Below are 17,657 nucleotides of genomic sequence, written 5' to 3' on the forward strand. Positions count from 1 at the left end.
CAGCCTGAGTGACAAAGTGAGATCCTGTCTTCAAAAACCAATAATAATTCTAAAGAACAGGTGAATTTGGCTATTCTCATTTGCGACCTGAAATTCAGCCTGTAGTTGGGGACGGACACTGACAGGTGGCTTTCCCCAACCTGCTTCTAGGCCCATCCCACTTGATGCCACACAACCAGAATAAAGTTTTTTTTTTAAGAAGCAGATCAATAACAATCCAAATGATAGGGCTGGGCATGGTAGCTCATGCCTGTAATCCCAACACTTTGGGAGCCTGAGGTGGGTCGATCACTTAAGCTCAGGAGTTCGAGACCAGCTTGGGCAACATGAGGAAACCCTGTCTCTACAAAGAATACAAAAATTAGCTGGGCATGGTGGCAAGCACCTGTAGTCCCAACTACTCGAGAGGCTGAGGTGGGAGAATCGTTTGAGCATGGAAGGCGGAGGTTGCAGTGAGTCAAGATCATGCCACTGCACTCCAGCCTGGGCAACAGAAGTAGACCCTGTCTCAAAAAAAAGAAAAGAAAGAAAGAAAGAAAGAAAGAAAGAAAAGAAAGAAAGAAGAAAGAAAGAAAGAAAGAAGGGAGGGAGGGAGGGAGGGAGGGAAAAGAAAAGAAAAGAAAAAAGAAAAGAAAAGAAAGAAAGAAAGAAAGAAAGAGAAAGAGAGAAAGAAAGAGAGAGAAAGAAAGAAAGAAAGAAAGAAAGAAAGAAAGAAAGAAAGAAAGAAAGAAAGAAAAGAAAGAAAGAAAGAAAGGAAAGAAAGGGAAAGGAAGGGAAAGGAAGGGAAAGGAAGGGAAAGGAAGGGAAAGGAAGGGAAAGGAAGGAAAGGAAAGAAAAAGGAAAAAGAAAGAAAGAAAGAAAAGAACAATCCAAACGAAGCAGATAAGTCCTCTGCAAACCATAGACATCTCTCCATCTGTTGCTTGTCACTTGCTAGAGCCAGCCCTGCCCAGAGCCGACTGTGAGGCTCCCCATTTGACTGTGTTGAGGAGCGGGGTGCAGGCACAGCAGTTGGAGCAGGAGTGGAAAAATCATGCCTGATTCAAAGCTAGTCCAACTCTACAAAGTTTTCCAGGCATTCACTAGGGCACTTACTAGAGCAATTTCTTTTTTTTTTTTTTTTTTTTTTGTTGTTGAGACGGAGTCTCGCTCTGTCGCCCAGGCTGGAGTGCAGTGGCCGGATCTCAGCTCACTGCAAGCTCCGCCTCCCGGGTTTATGCCATTCTCTCGCCTCAGCCTCCCAAGTAGCTGGGACTACAGGCGCCCGCCATCTCGCCCGGCTAATTTTTTGTATTTTTTTTTTAGTAGAGACGGGGTTTCACCGTGTTAGCCAGGATGGTCTCGATCTCCTGACCTCGTGATCCGCCCGTCTCGGCCTCCCAAAGTGCTGGGATTACAGGCTTGAGCCACCGCGCCCGGCATACTCTGGTTTCTCTTCAGATCATATAAATCTTTCGCCTTTTACTAGAGCAATTTCTAGAGCCCAGAGCCCATCACAGGGGACAGGCAAGCAGACAACGCCAGTCAAAGCAGGGCAGTTAGTAAGAAAGAGCTGCAAGCCAGGACCTCAGTGGGGAACGGCTCACGCTTAGAGGGGCAATGAGACCAAATGGAGGTGAAATTGGTGCTACAGCCAGAGGGGCAGGAAGAATTTGGGCAGTAAGCAGTGGCAGAGAGAAAAGGGCATTCTGGAAGTCACAGGCAAAGTCCAGGCAACATAAAACCTGAAGAGCAGAGAAAGAAGAGGCAGGGAGGAAAACTGGAGCCAGCCATGGGGCTGTTTGCCAGGCCAGGGAGCTTGGCTTTGATCTCGTGGTTAACAGGAAGCCACTCACATGACAGTAAGTGGCCAGCAAAGGCTGTGGTTACCAAGGGCTACTTCAGGAAGCTGTGTTGCTGGAGGCTCACCTGGGATGGGAAACAGGCAGCTGGACCCCCTCAGCCAGCTGCTTGCTCCAGGGAGAGGTTAGAATCGTTCAGGTCAGATTCAGGAAAGGCTGATTCCGGAAGCCCAGAGGAGAGATATGTGATGGCTTGGAAGGGAGACAAGGTCCTTATGTGTCCCCCTTGTCTCCTGGTCAAGACTACTCAGGGCTGAGAGGGGCTGCAGTGGGGTAGGCCCTAGTGCCCCCACACTCCCCCTTGGCTCCTGCCCTTGACTCCCCGTCATTCCCACCGTCACCTTCTTGCAAGGATCAGGGTGCAAAATACTGTGTAATTCTAAGGTAAGTGACCTCCCTCTCCCCTGGGCTTCCTCTACTACCTGTCCCACACTGGACTGCCCCTAGGTGTCCCGGCCCCACTGGCCACCATTCCCATAAGAGCCTTTCTGGCCCCTTTCGTAGTAATTCCCATGGAGCACTCTGCCCTCCAGCCCAACTCAACCCTTCACCCATGCCCTGAGCCCATAACCTCTCCCTAGAAATGCAGAGAGGAAATGTAGACAGAGTCCAACTTGTGAATGTCAAGGTGGGAAAGAACCTCAGAGATCTGGCCAAAAAGCCCCACCTCCAGTCCCTTTACAGAAGAGAAACCTAACGTTTTAAGAGATGACCAGCGCTGCCCAGGATCACACAGCCGGATCATGGCCCAGGTCTTCAAGCTTCCAGGTGAGGGCTCTGGCACCAAAGCCACAACCAGGTAGGGCAGAAAAATAGTGAGGCATGAAATAGACTGCAAAAAAGGCCAGAGTGCCTTATTGTCAAGGCACCTGGATTCAGGTCCTGACTCTTATCACCATGCCATCCTCTGCCCACATACACACATTGGGGATTGGAAATGTCACTGCAGTTTCCTGGACTCCAGTGACCTCTTTCACAAAATGGATGTTTAATAATTTTGTGCTTTCAGCAGGATCAAACAGGTCCAAGGCAGAACAAGCACCCTGTCTACAGCACAGCTGGTAGGCCAGAATTGTGACACAGTGGGGGTCTATGTGATTCCTTACCCTGTATCTCCTGAGTCAACCCAGGCCAGGCAGCCTCACATTTGCCCCAGACATTTCCCCAGAGCTGCCCAATGGCCCACAGAGCAATCCTCCAAGGGAAGGGATGGAGATAAAAAACACAGATGGGCACACAACAGAACCACCCCACTCCTCTCCCCCCGAGATGCAGACCCAACACCTTCTCCTAGAGGGCCAGAGGCCACCATAGGAGGATGGAGGAAGAAGGTGTAGAGGGGAGGGAGAGGTTTCTGCCAACCTCTCCAGGGTCCCCAGCACTGTGGGTGAAAAACCTGAGCAGAGGCTGGGTACGGTGGCTTACAACTACAATCCCAGCACTTTGGGAGGCTGAGGCAGGAGCATCAGGAACTCAGGAGATCGAGACCATCCTGAGCAACATAGCAAGACTTCATCTCTACTAAAAATTAAAAAATTAGCAAAGCATGGTAGCATGTGCCTGTAGTCCCAGCTACTAAGGAGGCTGAGGTGGGAGGATCACTGGAGCACAGGAGTTTGAGACCTCAGTGAGCTATGATAGTACCACTACACTCCAGCCTGGGCGACAGAGTGAGTCCCTGTCTCCAAAATAAAATAACCTGAGCACGAGGGCCTCATCTAAGGCACACCAATCCTAGAAAGCAGAGGCCAGTGATCTTGGGGGTGCCACAGGTCTGCCTGCAAGCACATCCACTTGTGGCAGGAGAAGCTTTGCCAGGGCTCCCATCAGCCAAGGGCCTGCTCCATTCCACCCACCAGTGGATGGAAGAGCATGCCCATCTTAACTTGGGAGAAAGCCCTAGAAAGGAAAAGTGACCAGCTCCAGAGAGTGAAGCCAAGAATAATTTCAGATATGTTGAAACCTATATTCCACATCCTCTTCCTAAGAGTACCTTAGTGCTATGGCCCTCAAACTGTGACCTGCAGGAAAATGGCCTGGGCCGGGTGGAGGGGGGGGTGGGGGGTGGGGGGTGGTTTAAAGTGCAGATCCGAGGGCCTGGAGTAGAGATGAGGAATCTGCATTTTAACAGGTGCTCCAGGTGCTTGTAATAAAAGCATTGTTGTCACACACTAGTCCCAGGTACACAGTCATGCACGTGCACATGCATGTGGGCACACACATACACACACACACACAGAGGCACGTATGCAAGCAAAGGTCAAAAGCGAAGCACGTGCTCTAAAGACAGATACAGATGCTGAGTTTGGTGCACAGCCCAGCCAGCCCCTTGCCAGTTGTAGGATCTTGGGTAAGTCCCTTAACCTCTCTAAACCTGTTTCTTATATGCAAAATGAAGATAAGAAAATAATCAGCCTCATGGGTTTGTTTTATGGGTGCAAGAAAATAATATATGTTAAGTCCTCAGGGCAAGGTCTGACATATAATAAACACTCAATAAATAGTGCTATGATCATTACCAACCTCAGTGCCTGTGTGTTGAATACTGAAGGGACGGAACAGAATGCCAGGCACCAGGGAACCACAGTGAATAATTGAGACAGTAAGAGATGCCCCAAGGGTTGTTCCAGAACCAGTGGATAGAAGTCATAGAGACACAGATTTCTGTCCCAAACAGGAAGAATGTTGCTCAATCATGAAACCAAGAGTTTCCCAATCATGAAACCAACTGTCTAGTGAATTCACTGTTACTATAGGACCCTAGCAAAAAAAGACTAGATGTTCACCAAGTGGGGACACAGCACCAGGGAAGGAAGAATGGGGGGATGGGGGGCAAGGTGATCTCTTGAAGGTGACTTTGAGCCAGGTTCTGCAGGTCAGCCCTTTTCCCCATCATGCTGGTTATTTAGTTCATTCGCTCTTCCTTGCCATTTACAATAGTTACCTCCAGGTGTCTAAAAGGGGGTGGGGAAAGGGGGAGAGACCAGGATAGACAGAAGCCTTGTACATTCTGAATAGTTCATTGCAGGGATAAGAACATGTGAGGCTGTTTAAATCCAAGCCTACAAATCCACTGAAATTGTGGGTGTGTGCACTGTGCACTTTTCTCAAAAGGACTAATTAAGAGGAGCTGGTCCTTACCAACTTTCTAGAAGAGGGGAAACTGAGGCACAAGGATGCTGGCTCTCTCAGACAGCAAGAGGGCACAAGCTCCAGGATATAGATTGGCTGCACAAGACGGCTGTCCTATGAGCCAGGCGCCTTCGACGACTCACCTTGAAAAAGCCTCCCTATATCCCCCTTGGACAGGACCCTTGAGCTCTGAGAGGTTAGGAAACCTGCCCACAGATACACAGCTAGTGAGCTGCAGGGGTCGATGTTGGAACCCAGGTTCCCTGGGCTCAAGAGGTAGGTGTTTGGTTCCATTTTTTTACTCTTAGGTGTTCTGTCTTGGGTCAATAAAACACGGAAAGGAGTTAACATTAAGAAGGAATAATGTTAAAGATTGGTCCTTATTGGTGACAAGCTACCTACTCACCCATTCACAATCAAAATTAAGGTAAAATTTCCCTCCTTAACAGCAGAAGGGGCCAGAGGGAGAGGAGTTTCCATATGGCTCACACCAGATAGCTCAAGAGTGGACCATCCAGAGACCAGAACACCCTGCAGTCATTCCCACCAGGCTGAGCATTGGAACCAGGTGGCGTTGGTCCCTGCTGAGCCCAAGGTGTTTTCACGGAAGATGGGGTCCAGAGCAGCCCAGGAAACGGAAAAGAGACCTCACTTCAACCACCCAGCCCTGTCAATCGCCTCCCTGATAATTTAGGATTGGCTAGGATTGAACAAAAATACCCAAAACTTGGGTGCCCCAGGGGGTGCCTGGCTCTGGGTGGAGAGGTTTGGTTGGTTGCCCCATCACCAATCCCCAGGGTGAGCTGAGGAAGGTCCCAAGTTTGGCAGAGCGCTGGAAGCCTTGGGGATCGGTAGGCTGGCACCCCCCATCCCCAACTCACGCCGCCCGCGGGCCCCAGCTGGGGACGCCTTCCTCGCAATCGCCTATGTTGTACTCTCCCAAGAAAACAGCGCCAGCCCTGGGTCCCGGGGGTCGAGATCTGGGCAGGGCACACAGGAAAGTTTAAAGGGTCAATGTATCGCGCAGATTTCCCTGCGGGAGAGGGGACTGTAGGGTAAAAGCGGGGTAAATACAGCAAAGTCGCCACCCCATTCCTCAGTCCCCTACCCCAACACCTCGCATCGGAGCCCCCGGATCCTCCCGAACCCGGGATGCTGCTCGGTTCCCGGCAAACCACCCGGGCCCCCTCCACCTGAGCCGCGGCCACCAGCTTTTACCTCTACGCGCGGGCAGGGCCGCTGGGCGCTGCCATCCCAAAGGCTCCGGAGCCCGAGCGGCCCAGGGCCAGGGTTGCGAAGCGGCGGAGTCGCGAAGTCGCCGGGCGGCTGCAGGAAAGTTTCCGTCGCGCCAGCTGGGCCGAGTGGAGCTGGGCGGGCGGAGTAGGCGGCTGGCCAGGCAGGAGCGCGCTCCGGCGGGCTCCGCGCCTCCCCCGGCGCCGCCGCTCTCCGGCTCCCGGGCTCCCGCGGCCACCCGGCCTGCCCAGCCCTGCCAATCGCAGGCCCAGCCGCCCACGGCTCCGCCCGCAGGCCGGGGACCCAGAGAGGGCGGGGAGCGGAGGGGCGGGGGCGCACCTGTTTGGTCAATCGACCCCCCCGCCCCGCCACCGCCCCGCCCAGGCCGGACTGGGCAGAGCCGAGGCCCTCAGCTCAGAGCACACACTCCCCAGCCAGTGGTGGCCCAAGATGCCGACCGGACCACACGCCCCCTCCCCTCCCGGAGTCCGCAGGCCTCCAGGAGTCCAGAGATAATCTCTGCTTCCGTTTCGGTGCTATGAGGGTACGGGACCGAGGAGTGGGCCGCGACTTTGCTTTACTTATCCCTCTTCCACCCTACAGCTCCCCTTCCCGCTAGAATCTTCCCTCATCCGCTGACCACTTAAAACTTTTCTGTGCACCCTGCGTGGATCTCCAACTTCAGGAGCCGAGGACTGATGGGGGAAACTAAAGCTTTGGAAGGGGACAGTGCGGGATGTCACAGGGAAGGCACCCTAGCACTCCCACCAACAGAAACTCCTGAGGACTCTGGCTGGCTGGAGGGAATTTCCCGCGAACGTCTGCGACCCGCTTCAGCAAGTCCCCAAACTTCTCTTCGGGTCACAACAAATATTAAAGCGTGACTATAATATTGACCCATTTCCCAGATAGGCACACTGAGGCCAGAGCAGGGCAAACACTTTTCGGACCGTGGTGGCGAGGGACAGCGACGTTTTCCAGCTAAAGGTGGGTTTGCTGAGAGCTCCTGCCTCCTTTTCCCAGCCCTATGTGGATGCCTGTGTTCGTTCTCACCTTGCCCCCAGCCGCGGATCTGGGGCCGAGGAGGAGAAACAGGCCCCGGGCAAGTGCACGGGTAGGGCGAGAGCGCGCCGGCAGGCGCCCGGCCTTACCTCCGCAGCAGAGCGTGTCGTCGCAGAGCTCGCAGGCCGGAGGCCCCAGCAGGGGCAGGGAGGCCCAGGCTAGGGGGCGGAAGGAGGCACCGCCAGCTCCCATCCCTGAAGGCCTCGGCAGTGCCTCGGCCAGCGGGCCTGCTACCCTCCGCGGCACCTGTGGGGCCAGCGCGGTGCCTGCGGCCTCCGCCTCCGGAGTCGTTTGGCGGCCAGGCCCGGGGTGAGGGGTGCGCAGGGCTCCCGGGCTCCTCAAGCTGTCCCGGCTCGGAATCTCACCGCGGCGCGCAGGTCGAGCTGGGCAGGGCGCTATTTTTAGCGAGAGCTGCTCTCCCAGTCGGACAGACAGAACAAGTTAATTCGGCCGCTGGGGACGGGCCTGCACGGTGAACTCCCCGAACGGCAGCCGCAGCTCTGCTGAAAGCTGATCCTTCGCATTCCTGCCTCTCGAGGCGGGAGGGCGGGAGGACGCCTGTAATTCCAGGGGGAAGCCAGCGTCCTCTCCGAAGACAGCGCCTGGGCCCAACTGCACGCCCAAAATGGGGCTCTTTAAATTGGCTCTGAAACCTGGCGGGACTTGATGCTGATCCCAAGCCGCAGACGATGTCCCATAAAATGTCCATCTACTGTCTCACCCTTCTCACCGGTCTCCAGTACTGAGAAGAGCCTCCTAGAAATGAAGTCTCAGCCCCAGCACCCGCCAGAAGCTGGCACAGCCATCACTCAGGAGCTACTTGTTGAATGAAGGCAGGAAGCAGTGAAATCCGATACTCTGAAGTCAGTAGAAGTCTTCAAAGCATATGCGATGGATGCACAGGGTGGTTTTGAAATCTGATAGAACCCCTAATCCAACATTTTCAGGCTGTGCGATCTTGGCAAATCATCTCACCTCTGTGCCTCAGTTTTATCTTCTGCAAAAAGGGAGTTTTAGAACTCCAAGAGATAGTATGCAAGAAATCCTTTTGTAAACAAAAGGGTTATGTGAATGTTCATGTAAAACGTCATGAGAGAGCCGCAAAGTTGAACAAAAGTTTCAACTCTCAGGAAGTCACTAGCACTCTTCTAATTCGAGAGAGGAGGTGCTAAGGACCCCAAAATGTACAATCACAGCATCTGGTATTAGCCTAAGGATAGATAAATTGGCCAGTGGACTAGAATAGAGGCTGCAAAAATAGACCCATACAGGTATGGAAACTTGATATGTAGCCGAGATGGCCCCGCAGGTCAGTGGGAGAAGGGTAGACTTTTCTATAAAGGGTGCTAGATCGATCTAATGTCCGTATTAGAAAAAGATTAGCTGAATCCCCACATCACACCATGCATAAAATTTCAGTTCCAGGTGTACTGAAAACTTACACACACACAAAACTCATAATAGTCAAGGATGTCTTAAAGAAGACCTCAAAAGCATAAATCATCAAGAAAAAACATCAATACATTTAATTAAAATTAAAAACTTCTGTTTATAAAAAGATACTTGCAACATGATATCCAAAATATGCAAAGGCTTTCTACAAACCAATTTGCAAAAGAGACAATGGGAGATTGGGCAAAATATATGAACAGGCAGTCCACAGAAAAAGAAACATGAATGGCCAATAAACATAGGCAAAGATGGTCAGTCTCACTAGTAATCAGAGAAATAGTAAACAAAACCACAGCAAAGTGCCACTTCACACCTGTCAGATGGGCGCAAAAACAAAGAAGTGGGACAGCAAGAACATGGAGTCTGGAGAACTGTCCCATGCTGCAGGCAGGAGGGGAAATGGGTACAGCTACTCTGGGAAACAATTTGGCAGCATCTAGAAATGTTGAAGTGCACATACCCCAGTGACACAGAGCCTTGACATGGAGACCCTCTTGCTCATTGCAACAATGATAATACTAGTAAGTAATTTGGAACAGCCTCCATTCCTATCAGAGGAAGAATGCATAAACAAATTGCGGGGTAGTCAGCAACATTCTATACTGCAGCAAAAATGAACGATTAGAAATTCATTATGAATCTCAAATCTCAAACGAGGGGAGGAAGAACATGTTGCAAAAGATCAAATTTGTATAATATCATTCATATAGTTTTGTTTTGTCTTGAGATGGAGGCTTGCTCTGTCACCCAGGATGGAGTACAGTGGTGCCATCATAGCTCACTGTGGCCTCAAACTCCTGGGTTCAGGTCATACTCCTACCTCAGCCTTCTGAGTAGCTGGGACCGGTGGCACCACATGCAGCTAGACTTTTTTTGTTTGTTCGTTTTTTTATTTTTTTGAGACGGAGTTTCACCGTTATTGCTCAGGCTGGAGTGCAGTGGTGCAACCTTAGCTCACCGCAACGTCTGCCTCCCAGGTTCAAGCGATTCTCCTGTCTCAGTCTCTCTTTTTTTTTTTTTTTCTCAGTCTCTCAAGTAGCTGGGATTACAGGCATGCACCACCACGCCCAGCTAATTTTGTATTATTTTGTATTTTTTAGTAGAGATGGGGTTTCTCCATGTTGGTCAGGCTGGTCTCGAACTCCCAACCTCAGGTGATCCACTCGCCTCAGGCTCCCAAAGTGCTGGGATTACAGGCATGAGTCACCGTGCATGGCCTAATTTTTTTTTTTTTTTTTTTTTGAGACGGAGACTCGCTCTGTCACCCAGGCTGGAGTGCAGTGGCAAGATCTCAGCTCACTGCAAGCTCCGCCTCCCAGGTTCACACCATTCTCCTGCCTCAGCCTCCCGAGTAGCTGGGACTACAGGCTCCTGCCACCACGCCTGGCTAATTTTTTTGTATTTTTAGTAGAGACAGGGTTACAACATGTTAGCCAGGATGGTCTCAATCTCCTGACCTCATGATCCGCCCACCTCAGCCTCCCAAAGTGCTGGGATTACAGGCGTGAACCACTGCGCCCGGCCCTAATTTTTTTATCTGTAGAGAGGTGGGCCTTTCTATGCTGACCAGGCTGGTCTCAAACTCCTGGGCTCAAGCGGTCCTCCCGTCCCAGCCTCCCAAACAAAGTGTTGAGATTAAAGGCGTGAGCCACTGTGCCTACCCTGGCTTCAAGTGATATTCCTGTAATTCCACAAACTATGTGACCGGTGGCATGAACCACCGTGCCCAGCCTTCATATAGATTCTTTAAACATGAAAAACAGAATACCATATATTCCATAGGAATGCACAGATATGGTAAAAGTATAAAGACATTTAGAGGAATGATAAATACACCATTCTGCAGTTTTACCTCCGGAGAAAGGGAGATGTTTGATAGGAGGGGGCTTCACACATTCACACGTCTTACTAAGTTTTCCTTCTTTCTTTCTTTTCTTTGTTTCTTTTCTTTCTTTTTTTTTTTTTTTTTTTAAGACAGCATCTCACTCTTTCAACTTACTCTTTCACTCTTTCAACCAGGCCGGAGTGCATGATGTGATGATACCTCACTGCAACCTCAACCTCCCAGGATCAAGGGATTCTCCCACCTCAGCATCCTGAGTAGCTGGGACTATAGGCACACACCACCATGATGGGCTAATTTTGTTTGTTTGTTTGTTGTAGAGATAAGGTCTCACTATTTTGCCCAGACTGGTCTCAAACTCCTGGGCGCAAGCGATCCTCCTGCTTTGGCCTCCTAAAGTGCTGGGACTACAGGTGTGAGCCACTGTGCTCATCCTAGGTTTTATTTCTTGACCAGGATAGGAGACACACAGTGTTTGTCTTATTCTTCATCACTTTTTTTTTTAAGGTGCAGAGCAGTCATGGTGGGGGGCCACATAAAACCCAGTCCTACTCTGAACTTCAATTTCCTTATGTTAATAACATGGTGATCCTTTCTGGGAAAAACCTAGCACAAAGCCTGGCTCATGAGGAAGTGCTCAGTAAATCTTAAGAACATGAATAGCCCAGTCTGCAGTCTTCACTGGGGTCCTTCACACCCTAGTCCCAGTCAGCTGAGACTGCCGCCACCCAAGCACCAGCAAACAACCAGGTCTCCCAAGTCCCCCAAGCTCTACCATGCCCCAGGGATTTGCACACACTGTTTACTCTTCCTAGAATGCCTGTCCTCCCTATCTCTACCCAGTCAGTGCCTACTTCTCTTATTATAATGCAGCTCAGGCATTCCAGCCCATGGGAAGCAGAGGGTTCCCACCATACCCACCCACTCCACCATCTATATTTATCACATTGTAGATTGTTGCGCCTAGCTGTGGGTCTCTCTCCTGGAGCAGACTGTGAGCTCTTCCAAGTCACAAACCTTGCAGCCCCACTACCTGCATGGGGCCTGGCCTCAGGAAGGTTTATTGAATGAAGAAAAGGACTGAGGGACCCAAAGACTCAGAAACCAAAAGGGATCATTCCAAACTGTCAAAAGGAAAAAGCAACCCACCACCTGCTGGACTAACTGTTTGGTCTTCATTGAGTGTTCTTGACGGGAATGTGAACTTCAAAGTCAAAGAGTGCCTATAATCCCAGCACTTTGGGAGGCCGAGGCAGGTAGATCTCCTGAGGTCAGGAGTTCAAGACCAGCCTGGCCAACGTGGTGAAACCCCATCTCTACTAAAATACAAAAATTAGCTGGACATGATGGTGCACACCTGTAATCCCAGCTACTTGGGAGACTGAGACAGGAGAATCGCTTGAACCTGGGAGGGGAAGGTTGCAGTGAGCCAAGATCGTGCCATTTACACTCCAGCCTGGGTGACAGAGCAAGACTCCATCTCCAAAAAAAAAGAGTGCTGCATTCATATCCAGGTAGACCCGCTTGCCAGCTGTGTGACCTAGAGTATGCTACTACATCCCTCTGAGCCTGTTGCTGGGTTTACATAGCCAACATTGACTAGAGATTATCACAAGGGGTTATTACAAAGATTCAGTGAGATCATAGTGGCAAAATGTGTGGCTTCGTTCTTGGTACAGGTAGCAATTATATGACTACGGTCAAGAGGAAAATGTTTGCAGGGGAGGATGGAAGGAACTTGATCAGGTTACCGTGAAAGTGGGAGGGCTGGGCATGGCGGCTCACATCTGTAAATCCAGCACTTTGAGAGGCTGAGGCGGGCAGATCACCTGAGGTCAGGAGTTTAAGACCAGCCTGGTTAAAATAGTGAAACCCCATCTCTACTAAATATACAAAAATTAGCTGGTGTGGTGGTGCATGCCTGTAGTCCCAGCTACTCGGGAGGCTGAGGCAGGAGAATCGCTTGAACCTGGAAGGTGGAGGTTGCAGTGAGCCAAGATTACATCTCTGCACTCCAGCCTGGGCAACAGAGTAAGACTCTGTCTCAAAAAAAAAAAAAAAGAAAAGAAAAGAAAAGAAAAGAAAAAAGAAGAGAAAAGAAAACTAATAAAGAAAGAAAGAAAGTGGGCAGCAGATCAAAAATTCCAGGGGGCCGAGCACAGTGACTCATGTCTGTAATCCTAGCACTTTGGGAGGTCAAGACAGGAGGATCACTTGAGTCCAAGAGTTCAAGACCAGCCTAGGCAACATGTTAAGACCCCATATCTACAAAAAAATAAAATGAAAAGACAATTAGCCGGGCATGGTGGCATGCATCTGTGATCCTAGCTTCTTGGGAGGCTGAGTTGGTAGAATCACCTGAGCCCAGGGGGTCAAGGTTGTAGTGAGCCATGTCACGCCATTGCACTCTAGCCTGGACAACAAAGTGAGACTCTGTCTCAAAAAATGCAACAACAACAACAATAAAATTCCAAGAGGAGCCAAGCACAGTGGTGAGCATGCCTATAGTCCCAACTACTTGGAAGGCTGAGGCAGGACGATCCCTTGAGCCTAGGAGTTTGATGCTGCAATAAGTTACAATCATGCCATTGCACTCCAGCCTGGGCAGCAGACGAGACTCTGTCTCAATTATTTAAAAAATTCAGGGGTGTTCTCCAGTTCTGAACAAAAACACACCCATGGAGGCTGGCCCAGGAGATGAGAAGGTCAAAAACATGCGTGAAGTTAGTGCTTCTGGTGCTCTTTCCTCCTGTTCTTTGTCCTACCCCCTGGGTGAGGTGCTGTACAACACTTCAGAACTATAGACCCTCCTCTCTGTCTCCCCATCCGCTCTGGCTCCCTCCAATCTGTTCTCACATGTAGCCCGGGGATTCCAATCTGGACCCGTCTTTGCCTTGCCAGCTTCCATCTGTAGGGGCGACAGAGCCTGCAGCACCTTCCCCAAGGGATGCGTCTGAAGTGATTTACCAAACGCATCGTCTGCACTATATCTGCAAAATCCACATGTGTCCACTTGTCGAGTTCTTCCATCAAGGCAACATACAGGATAGCAAATTGCTTATGGTTCAGGCTCTGGACGACGAATTGGCTAATGTTACATGTTGTACAAGCAAACAAATGTATAAAGTTGACAGGGCTATATGGTCACTGGAAAAGAACAACGTATACTTCAAGGGTTGCAATGAGATTTTCTGAGCTAATGTGCCAATCCTCTTTGGTTCAGATCTCTCTGAACAATGTAATATTATCCTGGTGACATGGACATTAGCCACTGGGGCACTTTGTCCCGTGCAAACGGCCATGCCAGGCAGGAAGCTGACCCAGCTTAAGATCTGCCATCTTTCTCTTTTTTTTTTTTTTTTTTTTGAGACAGAGTCTTGCTCTGTCACCTAGGCTGGAGTGCAGTGGTGCAATCTTGGCTCACTGCAGCCTCCGCCTCCTGGGTTCAAGTGATTCTCCTGCCTCAGCTTCCCAAGTAACTGGGGCTACAGGCACGCACCACCATGCCCAGATAATTTTTGTGTTCAGTAGAGACGGGGTTTCACCATGTTGGCCATGCTGGTCTCAAACTCCTGATCTCAAGTGATCTGCCTACCTCAGCAGATCTAGGATTATAGAAGTGAGCCACTGGCACCTGGCCAGATCTGCAATCTTTCCTAATGGCTCTCAGGAAGGTCACCAATGACCTCCTTGTTGGTAACACCATAGGATACATTTCCAACTCCATCTCACCTGATCTCTTGGCAATACTTAACCCCACAGAAGCTTCTGTTCCCTTCCATCTTACCATACTCTCCCAGTTTGTCCCTTAGTTCCTTGGTCACTTCTCCTTCTTGGCTACCTCATCTGACTCCACTGGGCTATAAAAGTTGGAGTTGGACACGGTCTGAGTCCCTCTTTATTTTTTGAGACTCTCTCCACAGGCAAACTGAACTATACCCAGGCCGTGGCTTCAACCACTGTCCTTAGGCAGACGATTCCCAAATGTTTATCTCCAGCCCAGTCCAGACACTGTGCTCTCTTGCCTGGACTTCACTAAGAACTGAGCCGGTTCCCTGCATCCACCTGGCCCCTCTCCATGTGGGTCCCCATCTACTAGCTCTCTTCATCAGGTTTTCAAAACACAGATCTGATCATATCACCCTCACTTCTGTTCAAAGCTTTCAATGATTTCTTGTTGCCATCATGTGCCTCCCAGATCCTGAGTAGTCAGGTCCTACCCACCTCCCCAGCCTCATTTCTTTTTTGGGTGGGAGGGAACAGGGTCTCACTATGTTGCCCAAGGCTAGAATGCAGTCGCACGATCTCAGATCACTGCAACCTCCACCTCCTGGCTTTAAGTGACTCTTGTGACTCGCCTCCTGAGTAGCTGGAATTACAGGCATGCATCACTGCAACCAACTAATTTTTGTATTTTGGGTAGAGACAGGATTTCACTATGTTGGCCTTGGCCAGGCTGGTATTGAACTCCTGGCCTCAAGTGATCCACCCGCCTCAGCCTCTCAAAGTGCTGGGATTACAGGTGTGAGCTACCTTGCCTGGCCCCAGCCTCATTTCTTGCCATCTGTCCCCTCCCTCTCTGCCTTCAGCCACTCCAGCCAACTTCCAGATCCTCAAATATGCAACCCTTCCTCCCACGACACAGCCTTTGCATACCAGGTTCCCCTCTTCAGAACACGTTTTTCCCTTCCTTGGCCCAGTTAACTTCTCCCAGTGGAAGCCTAATGTCATTTCCTCAGGTAAGGCTTCCCTGGCCTCCCACATGACACACCCATGGCTCAAGTCCCTTTCCTTCAAGGTGTTCGTTGCAGTTGGTGATGGCACCTTCATCGTGTGGTCACTGAGTGGATGTGCCATGCTCCCGGGCTGGCATGCCTGGCTTTCCTCATCTCCTCCTACCCTCAGCAAGGGCACGCAGTAGGTGCTCAATGAATGTTTGTTGAATATTCATGGAGGTGGGCAAGGATGTCTGCTTGCCCACCTCCATCAATAGGCTCTGTTTATCATTGTTGGACACTTGCTAGAAGTGTCTACATTTCTGCCCATTGCTGTGAATGTAAGTTTGAGTGTTTTGCCAGATGCTCTCTCATTTAATTCTTACAACTGCCTCTGAAAAGGCTCTAGTATCTATTCCCATTTGACAGATAAGGAAACTAAGGCTCAGAGTTTAAGTAACTTGCACAAGATCACACAGCATGTAGATGACAGAGCCTGTTCTCAAACCCCATCTATTTGATTCCAGATCCTGGGTTTTGTAACCATAACACCCTTTTCACAGATAAGCTGGGGGTGGTGGGTCCTTACCTGATGATGGAAGTGAAACTCAAAACCACAGTGACTGAAGCATCATAGGATGAAGACCCAGGCCCACAAGACCCTGGAGCAGGGATGGCGTGAATGAGAGGGGAGGAGTGGGAAGGAGGGGCCAGGAGGAGAGAGCATCTCCGATTTGTGTTGGGGGTGGGGGCATGACAGTCACGGAGCATAAACAGTAGAAATGCACAGACCTCACTTCTGCCTCTGAGGCATTGAGGATTCAGTACCCAGAGAGAATGAGATGATGTCAGATACCATGCATGGAGGAAGGACTGGGTGATACTGAACAGGAAAACAGCTGTTTCCAGCGAAGACCTGTTCTGAGGGGGCACATCCTTGTCCGAGTCTAATCATTCTCAGATGCTTCGATTCCACCTCCACAGTTTCTCTCATACCCCAGGAAGGGAAGAGAAGGGAGCAGGACTGGGCAGAAGGAGGAACTGAGCTTCCACGCAGTCAAGGCAAGCCTGAGCCCACCCTATACCTGGAGCTGGGATGGCCCTTCAGAGTCATCCTGAGCAGTGCCAAGCTCTTATGACCCTGGGTTGGTTAGTCACTGGATGCAGGACACCCCAGGAAGGAGGTGTCGCCTCCAGGGAGATGGCTGTCTTCAGCAGAGGCAACCCCCAAAGAGCTAAGTACTGAGGGACTACTTCTAGCAGCCTCCCCATACCTAGGGGAGTAAGACCTTCACTCCTGAAGAGGAGATCCCAGGTGCACACCCTACCCTGCACCAAACCCAAGGCATTCCCCTCCAGGAACCATCCAATCTCTTATCTTCCTTCTGACCTAACCCTTCCTGTCCTCCCTTCCCTGCCTCCTACTCACTCCTCAGATTTTCGTAAAACTCAAGAGTTGGCTCTATCCCTCCCCTGGGGTGATATGATTGGGTCTGTGCTTTGAAAACCTGATGAGGACAACTAGTAGATGGGGATCCACATGGAAAGGGGCCAGTAAGGTCACCCAATAGCTCCCTTAAGGTCTCTCAGTAGCCCCCTAAAGGCCAAGCTCCTGTGCATGGCATGTAGGGCCCCTCATGGAGCAGCCCTGCCTCTTCTCCTGCCCCCTCTCACGGCTGCTCCCCTCACTTGAGGCTCCAATATATTTGACTGCAATTCCCCGAGCATGCTGGCTGTTTCATGGTGCCATGCTTTTTCAGGGCTGTTTCCTCTTTGCCTGGCTAACTTTTCTTTCTTGCTTCCTTAAAGACACACTCAGGTCATCTCCTTGGAAGCCTTTCCTAGAGCCATTCCTGCCCCGCTCCCAAGGCTGCTAGCAGAGCCCCATAGCTGCCTCCTCTGTCTTAGCCATTACCAGCAGTGCTTAGCAGCATATGGGAGTGTCCTGCTTGGGGACAACCTGATGACATTGTTACCTGTCTCTTCCCCCTGCATCTGTGTCTCCAGCACCTAGCCCAGAGCCTGGCACGGAAGGAACCCAATGACACTGACTTAGGCATGTGGAGAATCCACGGACAACCACCTCCCCAGAGGTGACACCTCCTTCCTGGGGTGTCCTACATCCAGTGACTGATCAACCCAGGGTCATAAAAGCTCGGCACTGCTCAGGATGACTCTGAAGGGCCATCCCAGCTCCAGGTGTAGGGTGGGCTGAGGCTTGCACTGACTGTATGGAAGCTCAATTCCTTCTTCTGCCCAGTCCTGCTCCCTTCCCTTCCCTTCCCTTCCCTCCCCTCCCCTCCCCTCCCCTCCCCTCCCTTCCCTTCCCTTCCCTTCCCTTCTCTTCCACAGGTGTTGAGCCTGAGAGCAGTCCCTGAT

The 17,657-nt window shown here is 50.8% G+C and overlaps 1 protein-coding gene across 5 annotated transcripts in view; it reads right to left on the reverse strand.

Moving 5' to 3' along the window:
• DAB2IP (DAB2 interacting protein) overlaps positions 1 to 17,657 on the reverse strand; it is a 219,482-nt gene that overhangs the window by 179,948 nt on the left and 21,877 nt on the right. The window contains exon 1 of one of the 5 annotated variants that reach the window (XM_033237572.1): positions 7,358 to 7,777. The exons of 2 other annotated variants lie outside the window; for them this stretch is intronic. In XM_033237572.1, coding sequence (XP_033093463.1) covers positions 7,358 to 7,460 — 103 coding nt within the window. In that variant the 5' untranslated portion in view covers positions 7,461 to 7,777. Of the gene's footprint in view, positions 1 to 6,191; positions 6,456 to 7,357; positions 7,778 to 17,657 lie in introns of those variants that run through there. 2 more of the 5 variants (XM_033237584.1, XM_033237581.1) reach the window with 2 other exon arrangements.

Source organism: Trachypithecus francoisi, unplaced genomic scaffold, assembly GCF_009764315.1.
Source record: "Trachypithecus francoisi isolate TF-2019V2 unplaced genomic scaffold, Tfra_2.0 Lachesis_group16, whole genome shotgun sequence".
Lineage (NCBI taxonomy): Eukaryota > Metazoa > Chordata > Mammalia > Primates > Cercopithecidae > Trachypithecus > Trachypithecus francoisi.